The 17,575-nt window shown below is 41.2% G+C and overlaps 1 protein-coding gene across 1 annotated transcript in view; it reads left to right on the top strand.

The window, feature by feature from the left end:
• The first annotated feature begins 3,097 nt into the window (after positions 1-3,097).
• Positions 3,098-17,575, top strand: part of LOC139450359 (flagellar attachment zone protein 1-like) — a 33,820-nt gene continuing 19,342 nt past the window's right edge. The window contains exon 1 of the mRNA XM_071232041.1: positions 3,098-5,627. Within this exon, the coding sequence (XP_071088142.1) occupies positions 3,098-5,627 (2,530 nt within the window). The remainder of the gene's footprint in view (positions 5,628-17,575) is intronic.

Raw genomic sequence — 17,575 nt, 5'->3', positions numbered from 1 at the left:
CAGAACCACGTCAACTAAAACTACTCAGCACCACGTCAACAACTACACAGAACCACGTCAACAACTACACAGAACCACGTCAACAACTACTCAGAACCACGTCAACAACTACTCAGCTCCTCGTCAACAACTACACAGAACCACGTCAACAACCACTCAGAACCACGTCAACAACCACTCAGAACCACGTCAACAACCACTCAGAACCACGTCAACAACTACACAGAACCACGTCAACTAAAACAACTCCGACTTCGTCAACTGCAACCACTCAGCATCACTGCAACTACTGAAAATGACGCAAACTTCAACTACTCATAATCTACACCACGAGGACTACAAGTCCTGAACACAGCTTCAACTACAACGAATCAGGACCACAGTAACTACAACCAGTCCGAATAACGCCACCTGCAACGTCTCTGAACAACGTCCACTACAGCTACATCTACTCAAGTCTACGTCCACTACAAAGGCTCAGCAACGTCAACAACACCTACGCAGAATCAAATACCGCGTCAACTGCAACTACTCATCACCTCGTCAACTTCAGTTACTTTGCACCACGTCAACTACAACTACACAGCATCGCAACAACAACTACTCAGCAGTGCGTCAACAACACCTACTCAGCACCGCGTCAACTACAACTACTCAGCACCATGTCAACTACAACTACTCAGAAGCACGTCATCTACAACCACTCAGCACTATTCTGTTTCTTCTTGCGATCGCATTACAATGTTACGTTTGTTTATCATCCCTGTCAAATATACCTTCAGGGATTCTCCAAGTTCTGTTGAACGGTTCCCTTGAAATCTGTTGCTGTCGAGTTCCTATTTGTATTTGTCAAATGGGCTTAGGAACCTTGAGTATTCTAGACAAATGAGGATGAGCACATTATCTCTTGTCATGCCAATTAACCGTCGTCGGGCATGGTAACCTCTGCCTCTGAAAGCACCAACGATTAACATAACGTCATGTTGAATTAATCGCTATGTGGGTACAGTAAATTCGAAATACACTGAAATGCATTTATTTTCAAGTTTAGATATAACCGTTACCACTGGAACAGGTTCAGTAACAGTGACATCCAGTTTACATGCCCTGTCACCAATTTCATCAACTAGCCCAATCAGATAAAATCACTCATAATTAATTCATTTTTTTTCCTCGTTTTGTTTTGTTTGTTGTTTGTTGTTTAACGTCACTCTCAACAGTAATCCAGCAACATGATGGTGGCCAGAAAATCATCGAATTTGGTCCAGACAAATTCGTGATTGATATTGTGAGCAACGATCCATACCGTCGGAGCACGATGCAACGCTATCAACCAAGTCATTCTAATAAGACGTGTGCCAACTGCCAATCCTTAAAACACCCGAATTACACATGTTTGACTGGTGCAGGAGCGCGGTAGCCTTGTGGATTTTTATCAGGCCGAAGATCAGATGATGGTTGTCAACGTTGACACAAGTGTGTAACTCATCTGTGGTGTCCCTGTCGTGATATTTATTAGATATTGTTGAAAGTGGCATACCCATCCATTCTCTGTACCTACTTGTAATGCGTGAACAGTTTGTATGCAAATTAGCCAAGTAAGAAAATATTTGACGCTAAGTTGACAACCCTGGAGTTTTGGCACAGTGCATATGTGAAACTGACCCGCAATAATATCCCGAAAGAAAAGTCCATTAATATTTGCATTCAGTTTTACTCTGTGCGTGACTCTGTACGCAAATGATTGACTGCGGAAATGCGATTTGAGCAAAAAGATATAGTTCATCATGTTCCACAGATTGTATAATTCCCTTCAGCCGACACATGATTCACGTGAACAAACTTCAGTTTTGTTATCACAAAAATTGGATCTTAAACATATCGCCAATACGCTATCACAAACGATGCAGATCATCCTTTGGGGTGTGGAATTGCAGAGAAGCTGTCACAATTATTAAATTTATATGACAATCAAACATTAGCCATGTGTCAAATCTGTCAATCTGTGTCAATCTGTCAAATCATGTATCAGTCTGTCAAACATTCACATACAGTGAATCTCGTAATCCGGGCGGCACCGTTCCGACGAAATCGACCAGAATAACGAATCATGGATTCCTTTGATATGGCATGCTGTTTTTGAACTGTCCGCAGAGAAAAGGGTTCAATAATAAGCCCAGTGGTACTGCACTTTGATAAGTAAGGAAAGAAAAGAAAGTGAATGTTGTTAAATCTGCATTGAGTAATTTGCAACTCTAAGGCAGCGGCTTCTAAATAAGGACAGGAAAACCACAAGCAAAGTATAGGCAACGTTACACGCCACTGGGGCACGATAACACGAAATATAAACAGGTCCTCCATAACGACAGGCATGGGTCCTGTTCCTCCGCACAAGTGCCAACGAGTTGGTCACCGAAAGATGATCATGAGGCCTCTTTTACCTGTTATTGTTTTCACTGTATTCACTGTATGTACTACAGATGCTGATATTAGGCAGTATGTGACGTCTTCGTTGGCCCGTACTCGTACCCCGTGCCTTCGGGGCGATATTGTTGCGGTGTTGTTTTATAATGTATACATCGGGAAAGATACATCCTGCATTGCCACGTAACATTTGAAAACATTTGCCTATGACATTGGTTTCATTTTTGTGGGTACCGCTTCCATGAGAGCGGAAGGTCGGGTGTTCGATCCGCGACCGTTTATTACTAAAAAATGTTAAAATATGGTACTTGTTGTTACACTGTCTGGCGCTCGGCATTAAGGGGCTAAAACAAGGAGTGGTTGTCTCGAAGTCATTTTATTGTTTCTGAGTGAGGTATTCATGTTAGAAGGCGGCATTGTATCTCTGTGGTATCTCAAATTAATCCGGACTAGGACAAGCGAACACATAACACACACACACGTCGCTATATAAGTGCAGTAATCTTGAACGCGACGTTAAACCCTATTTCACCTAACCTCATGCACCACCCTAAACGATAAACAAGCCATAAAAGAACAGTGCATGTTCTTGTAGATAAGGACGACTAGTGTGGTCAGTGAAGGAAGGACGTTGGTCTCTGCGAGTACGAGGAGGGATGACGAAAGGAGGAGAATGGGTGACGAGAGTAGGAGGATGGGTGACGAGAGCAGGAGGATAGGTGACGAGAGTAGAATGAGGGACGAGAATAGGAGGATGGGGGACGAGAGTAGGAGGATGGGTGACAAGAGTAGGAGGATGGGTGACGAGAGTAGGAGGATGGGTGACGAGAGTAGGAGGATGGGTGAGGATAGTAGGCGGATGGATGACGAGAGTAGGAGGATGGTTGACGAGAGCAGGAGGATATATGATGAGAGTAGGAGGGTGGTTGACGAGAGTAGGAGGATGGTTGACGAGAGTAGGATGATGGGTGATGAGAGAAGAAGAATGGGTGACGAGAGTAGGAGGATGGGCGACGAGAGTAGGAGGATGGGTGACGAGAGGATGGGTGACAAGAGTAGGAGGATGGGTGACAAGAGTAGGAGGATGGGTGACGAGAGTAAGAGGATTGCTGACGAGAGTATTAGGATGGGTGACAAGAGTAGGAGGATGGTTGACGAGAGTATTAGGATGGGTGTCAAGAGTAGGAGGATGGTTGACGAGAATAGAAGGATGGTTGACGAGAATAGGAGGATGGTTGACGAGAGTAGGAGGATTGCTGACGAGAGTATTAGGATGGGTGAAAAGAGTAGGAGGATGGTTGACGAGAGTAAGATGATGGGTGACGAGAGTAGGAGGATTGCTGACGAGAGTATTAGGATGGGTGACAAGAGTATTAGGATGGGTGACAAGAGTAGGAGGATGGGTGACGAGAGTAGGAGGATGGGTGACGAGAGTAGGAGGATGGGTGACGAGAATAGAAGGATGGTTGACGAGAATAGGAGGATGGTTGACGAGAGTAGGAGGATTGCTGACGAGAGTATTAGGATGGGTGAAAAGAGTAGGAGGATGGTTGACGAGAGTAGGAGGATGGGTGACGAGAGTAGAATGAGGGACGAGAATAGGAGGATGGTTGACGAGAGTAGGAGGATGGGTGACAAGAGTAGGCGGATGGGTGACAAGAGTAGGAGGATGGGTGACAAGAGTAGGAGGATTGCTGACGAGAGTATTAGGATGGGTGTCAAGAGTAGGAGGATGGTTGACGAGAGTAGGAGGATGGGTGACGAGAGTAGGAGGATGGTTGACGAGAATAGGAGGATGGTTGACGAGAGTAGGAGGATAGTTGACGAGAGTAGGAGGATGGTTGACGAGAATAGGAGGATGGTTGGCGAGAGTAGGAGGATGGTTGACGAGAGTAGAATGAGGGACGAGAATAGGAGGATGGTTGACGAGAGTAGGAGGATGGTTGACGAGAATAGGAGGATGGTTGGCGAGAGTAGGAGGATGGGTGACGAGAGTAGGCGGATGGGTGACAAGAGTAGGAGGATGGGTGACAAGAGTAGGAGGATTGCTGACGAGAGTATTAGGATGGGTGTCAAGAGTAGGAGGATGGTTGACGAGAGTAGGAGGATGGGTGACGAGAGTAGGAGGATGGTTGACGAGAGTAGGCGGATGGGTGAGGATAGTAGGCGGATGGGTGAGGATAGTAGGCGGATGGGTGACGAGAGCAGGAGGATATGTGATGAGAGTAGGAGGATGGTTGACGAGAATAGGAGGATGGTTGACGAGAGTAGGAGGATGGTTGGCGAGAGTAGGAGGATGGTTGACGAGAGTAGAATGAGGGACGAGAATAGGAGGATGGTTGACGAGAATAGGAGGATGGTTGACGAGAATAGGAGGATGGTTGACGAGAGTAGGAGGGTGGTTGGCGAGAATAGGAGGATGGTTGACGAGAGTAGGAGGATGGTTGACGAGAGTAGGAGGATGGTTGACGAGAATATTAGGATGGTTGGCGAGAGTAGGAGGATGGTTGACGAGAGTAGAATGAGGGACGAGAATAGGAGGATGGTTGACGAGAGTAGGAGGATGGTTGACGAGAATAGGAGGATGGTTGGCGAGAGTAGGAGGATGGGTGACGAGAGTAGGAAGATGGTTGACGAGAATAGGAGGATGGTTGACGAGAATAGGAGGATGGTTGGCGAGAGTAGGAGGATTGCTGACGAGAGTATTAGGATGGGTGACAAGAGTAGGAGGATGGTTGACGAGAGTAGGAGGATGGTTGACGAGAGTAGGAGGATGGGTGAGGATAGTAGGCGGATGGGTGACAAGAGCAGGAGGATATGTGATGAGAGTAGGAGGGTGGTTTACGAGAGTAGGAGGATGGTTGACGAGAATAGGAGGATGGTTGACGAGAGTAGGAGGATGGTTGACGAGAGTAGGAGGATGGTTGACGAGAGTAGGAGGATGGGTGTGGGTAGTAGGCGGATGGGTGACGAGAGTAGGGGGATGGTTGACAAGAGTAGGAGGATGGCTGACGAGAGTAGGGGGATGGTTGACGAGAGTAGGAGGATGGGTGACGAGAGTAGGAGGATGGTTGACGAGAGTAGGAGGATGGGTGACGAGAGTTGGAGGATGGGTGACGAAAGTAGGATAGATGACGAGAGTAGGAGAATGGGTGACGAGAGTAGGAGGATGGGTGACGAGAGAAAGAGGATAGGTGACGAGAGTAGGATAGAAAATGACTGTTAGAAACCTACGTCTATCCACTCTGCAGTGAATGGGTACCCGGTAAGATGAGATGGTAATGTGATTGATAACCTTCTATCAGGTTTGCTTGCATACTTCCCAGGGAGGTGACAATGAAAATCCAATACACACTGATCCATACCCAGGGTAAATAATAACGTTTCGTCAGGAACATTTACTTTGTGAGTGGAATCTGGCGCATTATAAATAGATTGTTATTATCATTATTATTGTCATCATTATAAAGAATATGGGATATGATTTGAAAATATGCTATTTCATATGGAAATATATGCTAAGGGCTGTTTGACTCAGAAGATGAACATGCTGTGTTTCCAATTTAGAGCTAGGTTATATTACCTATATATTTAACCGTGCTGAATTGAATTTGGAACGGACCGCTCTAATTGGAAACACAGTATGTTTATCTCCGTTCTACGATGGCAGAGTTGAATGCGAACTCTGTGGTAAATGGAGATATTGAGTTTTGTCCATTGTTTTGGTTGGGTTGTCGATCTCAATGCACGAAACACTAATACTAACCATTACACAAAGATGGCACTTGGTGATCCTTGAACATTATTTTGTTCACAACAATATCATTTATCATCCAAAATTGGCTCCAAGCGAGATATCGCTTGGGTGAGACCAGCGAGATCTATATTGTAGACCATTGTGATGTTATTGGTTACCATGACGTCACAATCAAATGACATCACCAATGACTGAAGCTTTTTGCAGTACTTTTTACACTTCAGACTCTGCTTATTACTGTCTACAAACTGAAAAGCAAAGCTCGAAATTCTAAGCTCTCTGCTGTCTCCAAAACGTAAAATACACTCTCTCATCGATTTTTGTCGTTCAAATCTTCCCAAAATATATTACCAATCATATTTTTGATATTTTATTATATTTTATATATCATATCTGCATTTTGTAGCCTAGACTTTTTTATATAATAATTCAAATATGCCTCCTCAATGATTGATGCACCTCTTCTATTTATATTATAATCGATATTATGATGCGGGAGTCAAATATGATTTGATACTTCTGAATGACCAATCAGAATCGGGTATTTCATTAAAATCATGGTAAATGTTTATCTAAGTTGTTCAATAAACAGACGCAATCTTCCATCGTGTGTGTACCAAGGACGTTAACGTGTGCCTTGCATGTTGGCTAAAGCTTAGGTCTGCGATGGATGCTTACGCTAGACAGTTATTCTTTTTTATGCATGTATGTTAAAGGTCTTTGCTTTTACGGGATACCTGGCACCGACTGTGTCTTAATAGTAATCCTATTAGCTGCAAATTGCTATGCTATCTCGTTATAACAGGCAATTGGCTTCCACATCTAAGCTCTCCACACAACAGTATACACAACACGAACAAATATAGGTATCAAAAGGCAGCCTTGACAGTTTAATAGGAAGCCCAATAACACGGTAGTTCTAGCCTTGCCGTGAACCAGTAGCATAATATTGACCATCAGATACCATCGCGGCCATTGGATCCTCATTTTGATCGCATTTACGTCAACAGTTGTGTAGATGTCCGACTAGGGAGGCTTTATAATGTTGAGGATGGTATCAAATGAGTTGTGATGTATGCGTTGATCTTCTTGCAACTGCTCGCTAGCCGAAGTTCTCCGATGCTATTCCGTGGTCTTCGGGGCTCAATGTCGATCTGTCCCATGGGGATTCTGGGTTAGCATAGGTTTCAAGCTAAATAATGAATCGGGTGTCAGGTTCGATGACTTTGTTGATTGCGTATCGTCGTACCCGGTACATAGATATAGCTGGAATATTGCGCAGTGTGGCGTTAAACAAACAAACAAACAAACAAACAAACAATAGTGTCTCACAGCAAGTCGAGACTGAATCATACGTAGTTGAAACTAAGTCACTAACAGTATAGTAGAAGTATGTGTAGCCATATTATTCATGATCCAACCTTTTCCTAATAAAAGACGTGGAAACAGGGCGTTATTTGTATAGTGAAATAGTATAGTCCCCCAGAAAAGACACACCATTCATGCCAAGGTTTTAATTTTGTTTAATTAAATCAGGCCAGATCAGTGCTACCTGACATTTTGTGTATATAACATGGCTACACACTGACATTACCCTTTGCCATTTTCGTTCCCCGTTATGAATTAACACTAACATCATGGGTTCAATCGTTCCATTTAACATAGTTTTTATCAAGGAATTATATTTTATTGGTTACATGCCAGACTAATCTAGGTACATAATTAAAGCAATTAGAATATACGATTAAGGTTTCGATCGCAAGAATTCAACGAAAACAATGTTACAAACAACTTAACATCATCAATCACTCTGACAAATAATCACACTGGTAGAATCCAATGTGATTTGTTTATCTCATATTTGCTAACAAAAGCAGATTCCGTGCGACTGTGAACCTAAAGTTGAGGCGATGCTTTTCTTGGCAAGTGATAGATATAATGTGTCAAGGATGCAAGCAAATGGATTAAAACGTAAATACCTCAGAAGACAGGCGCAAGTAGAGCGCAAAAAGCAGTAAAATGAAATTAATTTCATGATGTATTGCCCGATTTGGAAAACGCAGGGCGAAAGAGAGAAAGCTACTGAAGTTGTGCTGATTTTTTTTTTACAATCGGCAGAACAATGAGAAAAGGGATCGATTGACGAAGACGGGAAATGCCATTAGGAAAATGGGATTAGACCGAATGGTTAATGTCCTTATTCTTTTAGAGAAAGGCAGAAGTTTATGTTAAACATTTAAAACCAATTTGAAGATGTGTCTGTAAGCCAGTGTGATAAGTAAGGATACTGTATAGACATTGAACTGTCTGAGCATACACAATTACATGGATTTGTTCCTGTTCGTATCTGGAGTTGAATATGGGCTGACACTAAACAGGGCCTGTGTGTTAAGATAAATCGGAGCTCTGCCAGTGAAACGCGTTAGAGAGATTTATTTCTTCTATCTATCAGGCGAGCAAAGTAACAAACTCAAGTTGCTTTTAGAGGTGAGGTGAAATGGGGTTTAAAGATTAGTTCACTTGTACAGCGACGTGCATACACTATCGCATTAGCCACTGTACCACGGAGGCGGATGATTGTTTCAGAGCTTGAGGCTAATAGAACGATAGTCCTTACGATGGTTGCTTGTTGTTGAATGGTCATCATCTCGAGTTAGGAATATGAAGCGAGCAGCAATATCCAGAAAAATGTCGCGATGAACGGTTGTACACTCTGGTTGGATTCATGTGAGTGAGTGAGGTGGGTTGTACGGCACTTTTAGAAATATTCCAGAAATTTCACACCAGAATTGGGCTTCGCAATTCTACCAAGTGGGGACTCGAACTTGGGTCTTCCGATGTAAGGCGCGAACGCTTTAGCCTCTAGGCTTCTCCGTCGACCCGCTTGGATTCCAAAATCAGGTGACAAGTGTCTCAAACATATGAGGTACTTATACTGATTCTTAACAGATACTGATGACGAATGTCTGTACAGTTGAACCTCGCTAGTCCAAGCCACGATAATTAGCAACACAACAATGGATACATTTGTATGGCTGCAATGCTACGAAAGGTTAGATACTCCAGTGTAACAACACTGAGTATATTTCCTAACATTTTGAATCCCTGGGATTCCCAGTTAGATTTGGCCCCCAGCAACGTAGGAACGGGTGGTAAAGTTCGGTGACTTGGTTGATGTGACAACGCACCCCGACGGCGTGGAGTGTTGCTCATAATGTCAATTACTGGATTGTCTGGGTCAGAATCTATTTTTTTACAAGCCGCCGTGTCAAATGTGTAATATTTCTGAAAGAGACGATAAACAACAAAACAACAATGCACACAAACACAACCATGTACACGCTTACTCAAAAGCTAAAGAAACAAATTTTGACTAGATACATTAAAATGTTATAAATAATAATTAAATATTTTTTAAAAGATAATTATGAAATAAACTATGTTGCTTCAGTTCTGTTTCAGTATTCCAACTATAGTCACAGCAAACCACTTGACAAAGGCGGATCAAGGTTGTGTCATGTTCCGTTTGTTTTAAATTAAATGTGAGATGTGATACGTCTGAAAAAAACCTAGACATAACCATAACTCATGTAAAAACACAAAAAAACGATTAACAGAATTTGAGTTGATGTTTTTTTAATATTTTTCTGGGGTTCATCCAGTTAATTGTCAGCGCAATTTATGTCTTTAAAGATGATGCTTGACCGGGTAAAAATCATAACCTGATAACAGAACATCATTTGAGTACATTTCTAAATATTAAAAAAAATGTATAGCAACGGTGACTCATTGCAAGAGGTAGCACATTCAAGGCAGGAATATATATTTCCTCAATGTGGACGATCAGTGTCAGCATCGGCTATTTCAGAGAATAGTGTCATCTAGTGAGAAAGAGAGTGTTTGTCTACGGTAAGTCTGGTGTGATAACACGTGAGCAGTTGCACGTAAATTACAGGTTGAAAGTAATTTTCGTCTGTGTACTGTAGACAGCCAGATTCCCCACGGAGTGCATGGTGCAGCTATCTACCCTCGGTTGTGTCGGGAATGTATTGCTGTCCCCTTGCATGTGTTACTGAACTTATTTGCCAAAGAAATAGAACTTAATAACAATCTCTATGAAAACAAAATATATCCTATTCGTGAATTATGTCCAGATATTACCTTCGTTTGGGAGCCTGATATGCGATGCTTCTACCAAATTGATAGATAAACAGTGGAGATGTCTGCCAAGGATGTCATAATCAATTAATTTCGATTCCCAGACAGTAACCAATCATTCTGAGCAGACAGAACTAAAGCGTGTGTTTAGGAACTGACACTTATAAATGAGAAAGATTTTTTTGAAAATGTTACAGGTTCAGGACAAGAGTATCTTTAAAACGTCTTGTTCCAGGAAACATAACAATATCAAGGCTTGAGCAAGGTGACATGAAAATAACAAGGCTTGTACTGGATGACATTACTATATCAATGCTTGTACTGGATGACATTACTATATCAATACTTGTACTGGATGACATTACTATATCAATACTTGTACTGGATGACATTACTATATCAATACTTGTACTGGATGACATTACTATATCAATACTTGTACTAGTTGACACTACAATATCAAGACTTGTACTATTTGACACTGCAATATCAAGACTTGTACTGGATGACATTACTATATCAATGCTTGTACTGGATGACATTACTGTATCAATACTTGTACTGGATGACATTACTATATCAATACTTGTACTGGATGACATTACTATATCAATACTTGTACTGGATGACATTACTATATCAATACTTGTACTAGTTGACACTACAATATCAAGACTTGTACTATTTGACACTGCAATATCAATGCTTCTACTAGTTGACACTGCAATATCAAGACTTGTACTAGTTTACACTGCAATATCAAGACTTGTACTAGTTGACACTGCAATATCAATGCTTCTACTAGTTGACACTGCAATATCAAGACTTGTACTAGTTGACACTGCAATATCAATGCTTCTACTAGTTGACACTGCAATATCAATGCTTCTACTAGTTGACACTGCAATATCAAGACTTGTACTAGTTTACACTGCAATATCAAGACTTGTACTAGTTGACACTGCAATATCAAGATTTGTACTAGTTGACACTGCAATATATCAAGACGTGTACTAGTTGACACTACACTATCAAGACTTGTACTAGTTGACACTACAATATCAATGCTTGTACTAGTTGACAGTGCAATATCAATGCTTCTACTAGTTGACACTACAATATCAATGTTTGTACTAGTTGACACTAAAATATCAATGCTTGTACTAGTTGACACTACAATATCAATGCTTGTACTAGTTGACACTACAATGTCAAGGCTTATACTAGTTGACACTACAATATCAATGCTTGTACTAGTTGACATTGCAATATCAAGACTTGTGCTTGGATGACACTGCAATATCAAGGCTTATACTACTTGACATTGCAATATCAAGACTTGCACTAGTTGACATTGCAATATCAAGACTTGTACTACTTGACATTGCAATATCAAGGTGTGTACTACTTGACATTGCAATATCAAGGTGTGTACTACTTGACATTGCAATATCAAGAGTTGTACTAGTTGACATTACTATATCAAGACTTGTACTAGTTGACACTACAATATCAAAACTTGTACTAGTTGACACTACAATATCAAAACTTGTACTAGTTGACACTACAATATCAAAACTTGTACTAGTTGACATTGCAATATTAAGACTTGTTCTAGTTGACATTGCAATATCAAGACTTGTACTACTTGACATTGCAATATCAAGGTGTGTACTACTTGACATTGCAATATCAAGACTTGTACTAGTTGACGTTGCAATATCAAGACTTGTACTACTTGACATTGCAATATCAAGGTGTGTACTACTTGACATTGCAATATCAAGGTGTGTACTACTTAACATTGCAATATCAAGAGTTGTACTAGTTGACATTACTATATCAAGACTTGTACTAGTTGACACTACAATATCAAAACTTGTACTAGTTGACACTACAATATCAAAACTTGTACTAGTTGACATTGCAATATTAAGACTTGTTCTAGTTGACATTGCAATATCAAGACTTGTACTACTTGACATTGCAATATCAAGGTGTGTACTACTTGACATTGCAATATCAAGACTTGTACTAGTTGACGTTGCAATATCAAGACTTGTACTACTTGACATTGCAATATCAAGACTTGTATCAGTTAACATTGCAATATCGATATCACGATTGGTACTATCTATACTCACACGAAAAGAAACGCAAGTCGAGTGTGCAGTATACATGTTATTTATTTTTAACAGTATGGACAAGAAATACTAATAGGGCAAGATTGACAAAAAATTGACTGAAGACAGTTAAATGGATGAAAAGGCAGACGAAATAATTGTGTTTTTTTTCATCGGGTCAATACCCAAAATGTCAGTCAATACCTTATGTGACCACCATAAGCATTGATCACTGCCACACATCTCCTGTACATTCAGTGGATCAGACGATTTGTGAAGGCCCTTGGGATCCTCCTGCACACATCCAGAGCAGCTGTGCGTAGTTCATCGGCAGTTGTAGGGACTGGGCGCACATTGTGCAGACGCCTTTGAACCTCACCCTACAAGTGTTCGATGGGGTTCAGATCAGGGCTGAGGACTGGCCACGGTAGAACACGGATGTTGTGTAGTTGCAGAAAGGCCATAGTAGATCTGGCAACATTGGGACGAGCGTTGTCCTGCATGAAAATGTGTTGTTGATGTTGTGTCATGAAGCTAGGTCCACTCCATGGATCCCTTTCCACAACCTTTCTGTCAGCGAAACGATCACCTCGACGCCGCCAAATTCTGACTCTTCCGTCTGCATGGGAGACACAAAAGCGACTTTCATCAGAGAAGATGACACGCCTCCACTCACGATGACGCCAATTGCGATGACCCTGTGCCCACTGAAGTCGTGCTTGTCGAAGCCGTGGTTGGAGAACAAGACGACGTGCTGGTCGGCGACATCTGAGGTTGTTGGAACGGAGACGTCGGATTACAGTGTCCCGGCTAATGTGTCGATTGTGCGTTCCTTTGGTCTGTCGAGCACTTTCACTTGCAGTTAGGAACGGATGTCGCTGGTGTTGACGGGTAATCTGCCGATGTTGTCAAGGTGTGGTAACCCTAGGACGACCGCTCTGAGGAAGGTCATCTGTGGTCTGTGTAGCATTATATCGATGCAGGATATGGTAAATTGTGGTTATGTTAACGTTGAAATGACGGGCAACATCTTTGACAAACACTCCAGCTTCCAAACGTCCGATAGCCTGGTTTCTCTGAATTTGAGTTAGGCGTGACATTGTTGACCAAGGCGTGGTAGGTCCAAGAATCGGCCACAGTTTTATACCCATTACAGTTCGTGACAGTTCGTGCATTCTAGATTTCGCGAGAAATGGGTGCATGATACCCACATATTCATTGAAATGGTGCGTTTTGGCGATTCGTTTTTTTTATGTTGCGTTTTTACTCGGCTTCCAAAATGCATCCACACATTTTGATAACACCATCAGGCTTCACTACATGCTAAAACTCGTATCAATTTATGGTTCAGTGTTTGTTACCTATTTGCTTAAAATCACTTGCGTTTTTTTGGCGTATGAGTATATAAAGATGGCTTTACAATATCAAGACTTGTACTAGTTGACATAACAATATTAAGACTTGTACTTCTTGACATTGCAATATCATGTCTGTTTGCAACTGACATTACAATTTCATGGCTATTACTAGGTGACTTTGCAATTATAAATTCCCATAGAAAAAGTATGCACAATATCAACGGGGAAATTGCTTAATATATGGCTGACCATAGCTTTATGAGTACCGTTATTGTTTTACTGTTCGAGCAAGTCGTTAAGCATAACGATGGAGCACCTAGAAATTACATTTTTAAGTTAATTACTTATTTCTTTTGTAGGCATGGCATTCCTTCTCAACAGACGTTTTCCTTTAGCGAGCGTGATAACACCCGTGCGTCCTAAAGAGTATGTTATTCGGCCTCCTGCACTTACAATGCGTGAGTGAGTGAGTTTTGTTTTATGCCGTTTTAGCAAGGATCGAGCAGCCACATGCCGACTGGAGAGACGAGAAATAGGTATTATACATTACACACATGTGGGACTCTGTATGAACGCTGTATGCACAAGGTAGACTCACCGTCCCAAACCCATACAGGAAATACCCAAACATACATCTACACATCATGGGCACCATGCAGGATGCGGTGAGTGACTTTCGTCTAACATCACTGCGAACAATAGTTCAGTTATGTTCTTACGTGTCGGCGTGATGTGGGAGGAAAGCCTGGAGTGATGGAAGACTCCGACCATTACCGGTATGGTGGTGACACACATTGAACAGTTATCAGATGATCAGATGTACGGGGCCCATAAAAAAGCCAAGTTGTTTGTAGAAAAAAAGGCCATTCTTAAGAGCATTACAGTATATTTAACACCCCCTATATGTCTTGCCTTATGGATAAGAATATACATTACCACACAGCCTCAAAGCTCATCACTCATTTTTTTAATTTTAAGTTTTTACGATATATGGCTTTTCCATTGGACGATGGACCGCGAAATTGACGTTCATATTATTAAGTGCATGAACGACATAGTTTGACGTTCATACGTTTTTCACGAGACCGTGCTCTTGAAATGACGTCAACGCTGACGGACTACTTCCACATTCCTGGGGAAATCCCTGGGAATTCCCTTTCACGATAGATCCTTTAATCTTGAACTCAGCATTTTAGTTTACATTCAGAATCGTCAGAGTTTGACTGCATGGTCGTTCACGAATATCCTCGCTACGACCCATCCAAGTGAATAAAACGAAGAAATGCACATCCAAACTTTAGTAGTATAGACTCGATCCGTGTCTAGGTTGACAGTGACTATCCACAGCAATCTATGACTTTACCTTAGTGTCTATTTGACACATCTTTAATCACCTTTCAATGATAGGCCAATTGATTAATGATGACTAAAAGATGTAACCGCCGAAATCTCTCCCGTCACGTTTATCGTGTCGGCCATTTTGACGTCTTGTACTTATATGTAAATGTATTACGACGCGCTGTCATTGTGACTGACTTACTGAGGTAGTTCTTAAAAGACTTTTCTCATCTAATGGTGATATTGTTTGAATACACGTGGTGCGTGAAATGTTTCTGAAGAGTAAGTTGTGCATCCATACGCTCATGTCACCTCTCTTTTTGAGGAAATATTTTTATTCCGCGATATAGCTGGTTGTTGTATGACTGTCAGTGTAAACATGAAGTCACACGTACTAAATAAAACTACATATATATCTTGGCCTACATCCTTTGAAGTAAGGAATTATGATAAAAAATTATAAGAAATGACATTCACTTTCTGTCAGTTCATTGGAGTATGAACCAGCCAGCTCCGACGTTCACACAGTTTGGCCCATACTCTATGAAGGTTCATACTTCAATGAACACACACAAAATGAAAGTCAATTCTTGATTAATTACTTAAATATCCAAATATGGTATTCCGAGCTACGAGGATAATGTATCCCTACATGCATGTGACGTACAAATGTTGAATCAATGTAACAAGCTCACGATATCCGTACCAGGTTCCAGTTCACTGCGCAGAAGCACATCGAGAGATGTCAAGTGACCGCAGACACCACATGTTTGACAAAGCCTGCAACGTTTGTCTTTATGTTTTAGTAACTGGTTTTCAGATTATTTTCTCAAAAACCTCGGTTGTCGAAACAAACAAGAAAACAATTACGTCAAATACATACTGCGCCAGATTGCGTTCAACCATTATTCTGTCATGAATTTGGAACATTCTCGATTCTGATTGGTCAGTCAGATATATCAAATCACTATAACCTGCTTTCATTGAAACTGCCGATTTGACAGCCTGAGGTCGACAGCCTGGGGTTATTTATTCTGAATGTCATTATGTTTGGAACTATGTGTATATGTGTCTGCTTTTACGATTCCAGATTAATATCGGTTTCATAGTGCCAGATTGTGGAGATACCATGCCGCAGGTTAACATGAATACCACGCTCGGACACAGTATACTGACTCCGAGCAGTCCTTGTATGATCCCCTAAATGTCGAACGCCAGGCAGGGCAGTAACATGTACCATTTTTCAACGTCTTTTGTTATGACGTGGACGGGATTGGAATCGACCTATAGCTAGTCCACGGCGTTATGAATACAAAAAGGCATCACAATTGATTGATTTGTCGTTTTTTGTTTATTTTTATCTTTCTTTCTCAAATTTATGGCTTTACTTTGAAGATATATATGCACATCGATCCAATCACAAGCAACTTTGCCAACTTCTGATTACCCTACACAGAGAATTTAGATTGTCGTAATTACGAACAGTGTTCCGTTGGCACTGTTTGATGGTACCGTAATCTGAAACAAGCTGCCTTTCCATTTCATCCTCTGACCGGTGATCAAAGGGAGACAACTCAATTGAAACCGATTTTCAATCTGGACTTAAATCGAAGCGGATTTGTTGCTTCAGGCTCGAATCGAAACTCTTTGATCCTACTTTTTACACTTTAGTAAATACCGATATTGCCCCAGTGAAAACAATCCGGCGCACCAGTACAATTGTGACTTTGTCCCCACCATCAAAAACATGAAATTGTACTTGAGGTGAAAAACGATATTGGTTACAGACCTTGCCAAAGATGTAAAAATTGTCTGAAAAGAAGTCAAAGAAAGACGCAAATATCAAATTAAGAACATGAACTTTTAATGAAGTTTTATCTGTGTGTGCCTCCGGCTTAAATTTGTTTGTCCACAAAAAGGGAAAGAAAATGGCAACGAACTTCACAAGACGGGTTGTAGTCAAAGAAAACCGGAACTTTTGATATGGCGAAATTAAAGCTTTTGCCCCCTTTGAGGGTCCAGACATGCAACCTTCAACAACCGTTTTGCAGTCAGGACTTCGTTTAAGGAATGTGTAGCTCACCGTCCTCCGTCGGTTAAATGTCATACCGTGAAAAGCAGATTTAACGTTTTGCAGCTGAAATGCGGCCCTCAATTCTGATTACTTGGAGACATTAAAAGATGAAAGATGACAATTATAGAGAATGACTGTTATTGTTCTTACGATTCCTGACGGTTTGCATTAATATTGCAACTTCACTTCTGATCGACTACCATCTGTTATTATACATCAACTTCGAAATATTTATTTTCAGATGCAGTAGACATTGTTTCGCGAAATACGGTATATGCTTTAGTTAATTTATGATAGTAATAACCACCACATTAATTACAGGTTACGACTAAATAAAGGACGA

The sequence above is a fragment of the Haliotis cracherodii genome, unplaced genomic scaffold, assembly GCF_022045235.1.
Source record: "Haliotis cracherodii isolate W230 unplaced genomic scaffold, xgHalCrac1.p SCAF_8, whole genome shotgun sequence".
NCBI classification, from domain to species: Eukaryota; Metazoa; Mollusca; class Gastropoda; order Lepetellida; family Haliotidae; genus Haliotis; species Haliotis cracherodii.
The sequence above is the reverse complement of the archived record's forward strand: the minus strand, read 5'-3'. Positions and strand labels throughout refer to the sequence as shown.